General features: G+C 36.1%; 1 protein-coding gene across 1 annotated transcript in view; it reads left to right on the forward strand.

The window, feature by feature from the left end:
• The window catches only part of LOC102679869, a 241160-nt gene extending 239680 nt beyond the window's left edge, over positions 1-1480 (forward strand). Inside the window, exon 17 of the mRNA XM_031511219.1 lies at positions 1035-1480. Coding sequence (XP_031367079.1) covers positions 1035-1359 — 325 coding nt within the window. The 3' untranslated portion in view covers positions 1360-1480. The remainder of the gene's footprint in view (positions 1-1034) is intronic.
• Positions 1481-1787: the final 307 nt, after the last annotated feature.

The following is a 1787-nucleotide window of genomic DNA, read 5'->3' on the forward strand; positions in this document are numbered from 1 at the left end:
ATTTGCGTTGCTGCGTCACTTACATTTCTTTTGTCTGTGAACCAGCATTTCGATCTCGTTCATTTGAATTACAATCGTCCCAGTACGGTTACACGCCGCACGTGAATAATTCCGGCAATAAATATTTAGAACGCTTGCATTATCATAAAATCGATAATTAATGTTGCAGCGCATCATACGCATGATCTGTCATTAATTAGCTCAATGTTCATACGTTGTTGTCATCACGATCATAAATACAGGACGCATCGGTCAAGATACGTTTAACAAAAATTACAGATGTTTTAAACCTATGGGAATTATATAGCAACGATTAATGAGACAAAAAAATGTGAAATCCCCTTTTTATCAAACCCAGATAGCACAGAGATATCTTTTAAACGTTTTTATGATATAAATCTTGAAAATATCTTTTCAATTTTAATAATTATTGGAATGGAAAAAAATAATCATCTCTTGATATATTCTTAAATTAAAATTCATTTATAAATATGTGTGGAATAAATATATTGAGTTCTCTATCACAATAATTTATTACAATATAAATAATGATAAATGAAATTGCTGAATATCATAGCCACCATCTTATAACATGTCTCAAAAATATTTAAATATTTTTAAACTTTGTCTGAATTATAAGTAAATTTAATTTATACCAGCATTTAATAATACACATCTGATTAAAAAATTATTCATAATTTTATAAATTCAGTTTCATTGATTATATATCATTTTCAAGTCCATTACTTTAAAAATAGCAATATATTTATCAAAGAAAAATTTCGAGTTATAGCGTTATTAATATAAAATTTGAAAAAAAAATTAAAAAATCTTGTACTATCTGGGATCTATTATCAACATCGACCACAATAAATCGCAATAGTTCCCGTTTTCCTTGATTCGCATAGTCTGTATGCTACGTACCGAGCCAAAGCATCGTGTGATTCATCTCTTAATCTATATGATCCGATCCATCCGAAACAGAAAAAGAGAAAATCATTGGATTTAACGCGATCGTTCGATTTATATTGCAGAGTTTTCAACAAAGTGAAAAGCAGAAGCGCGCACATGAAATCCCACAGGCCGGTACCCTCGCCCGATTCAACGGGGCAGGAATCTAAGAGGCCTGTCCAACAGCAATCCAAGACGCAACAATCCCAACAATCCATCCAGCAGCAGCGTCAACAGCAGCAGCAACCGCAACAGCAGCAGCAGCAACAACAACAACAACAAGCGAGCAGCGTTTCATCACAGGCCCAAGATTTCAATCAGCAGCAACTGCCTCCCAGCAACGGCGACACCGGCGCTCAGAACCCAGCGCATTTATGGCACAATCCGACACGGTTCAGGCCACCATAGGACGATGCCCAGCCGGTTCAACTAAAGTTACCTTAACGAAGGCTGTAACGGTACGGTAGGAAAGTATTTTACGGTCGCGCGAACTACGTAATAGAACAGGCACTATACTATAAAAATAAGATAGAAAAGAAAAAAAAAGGGGGGGAAATGAAAAGAGAACAATAAATTCACGAATCGTCGAAAGGATCGCCGTCAGACGATCACGATGGAGGAGAACGTTAAGAATTAGGTGATCTCCCCAAGTGTCGTCCGCCATTAGAGCCAAAGTGTCTCTGACATCCTTCCTGGCACAGGCGAAACAATTTTAGGCGAGATAAAGTAAACGTAAAACGGACACTTCCACGATAGATAATATAGTTCCAAGGAAAGATGAAAACGAAGAGGAGAAGGAAGGGAAGAGTAATAATGAAAAAAGGAAAAAAAAAAAA

This window comes from Apis dorsata, unplaced genomic scaffold (genome assembly GCF_000469605.1).
Source record: "Apis dorsata unplaced genomic scaffold, Apis dorsata 1.3 scaffold_295, whole genome shotgun sequence".
NCBI lineage: Eukaryota > Metazoa > Arthropoda > Insecta > Hymenoptera > Apidae > Apis > Apis dorsata.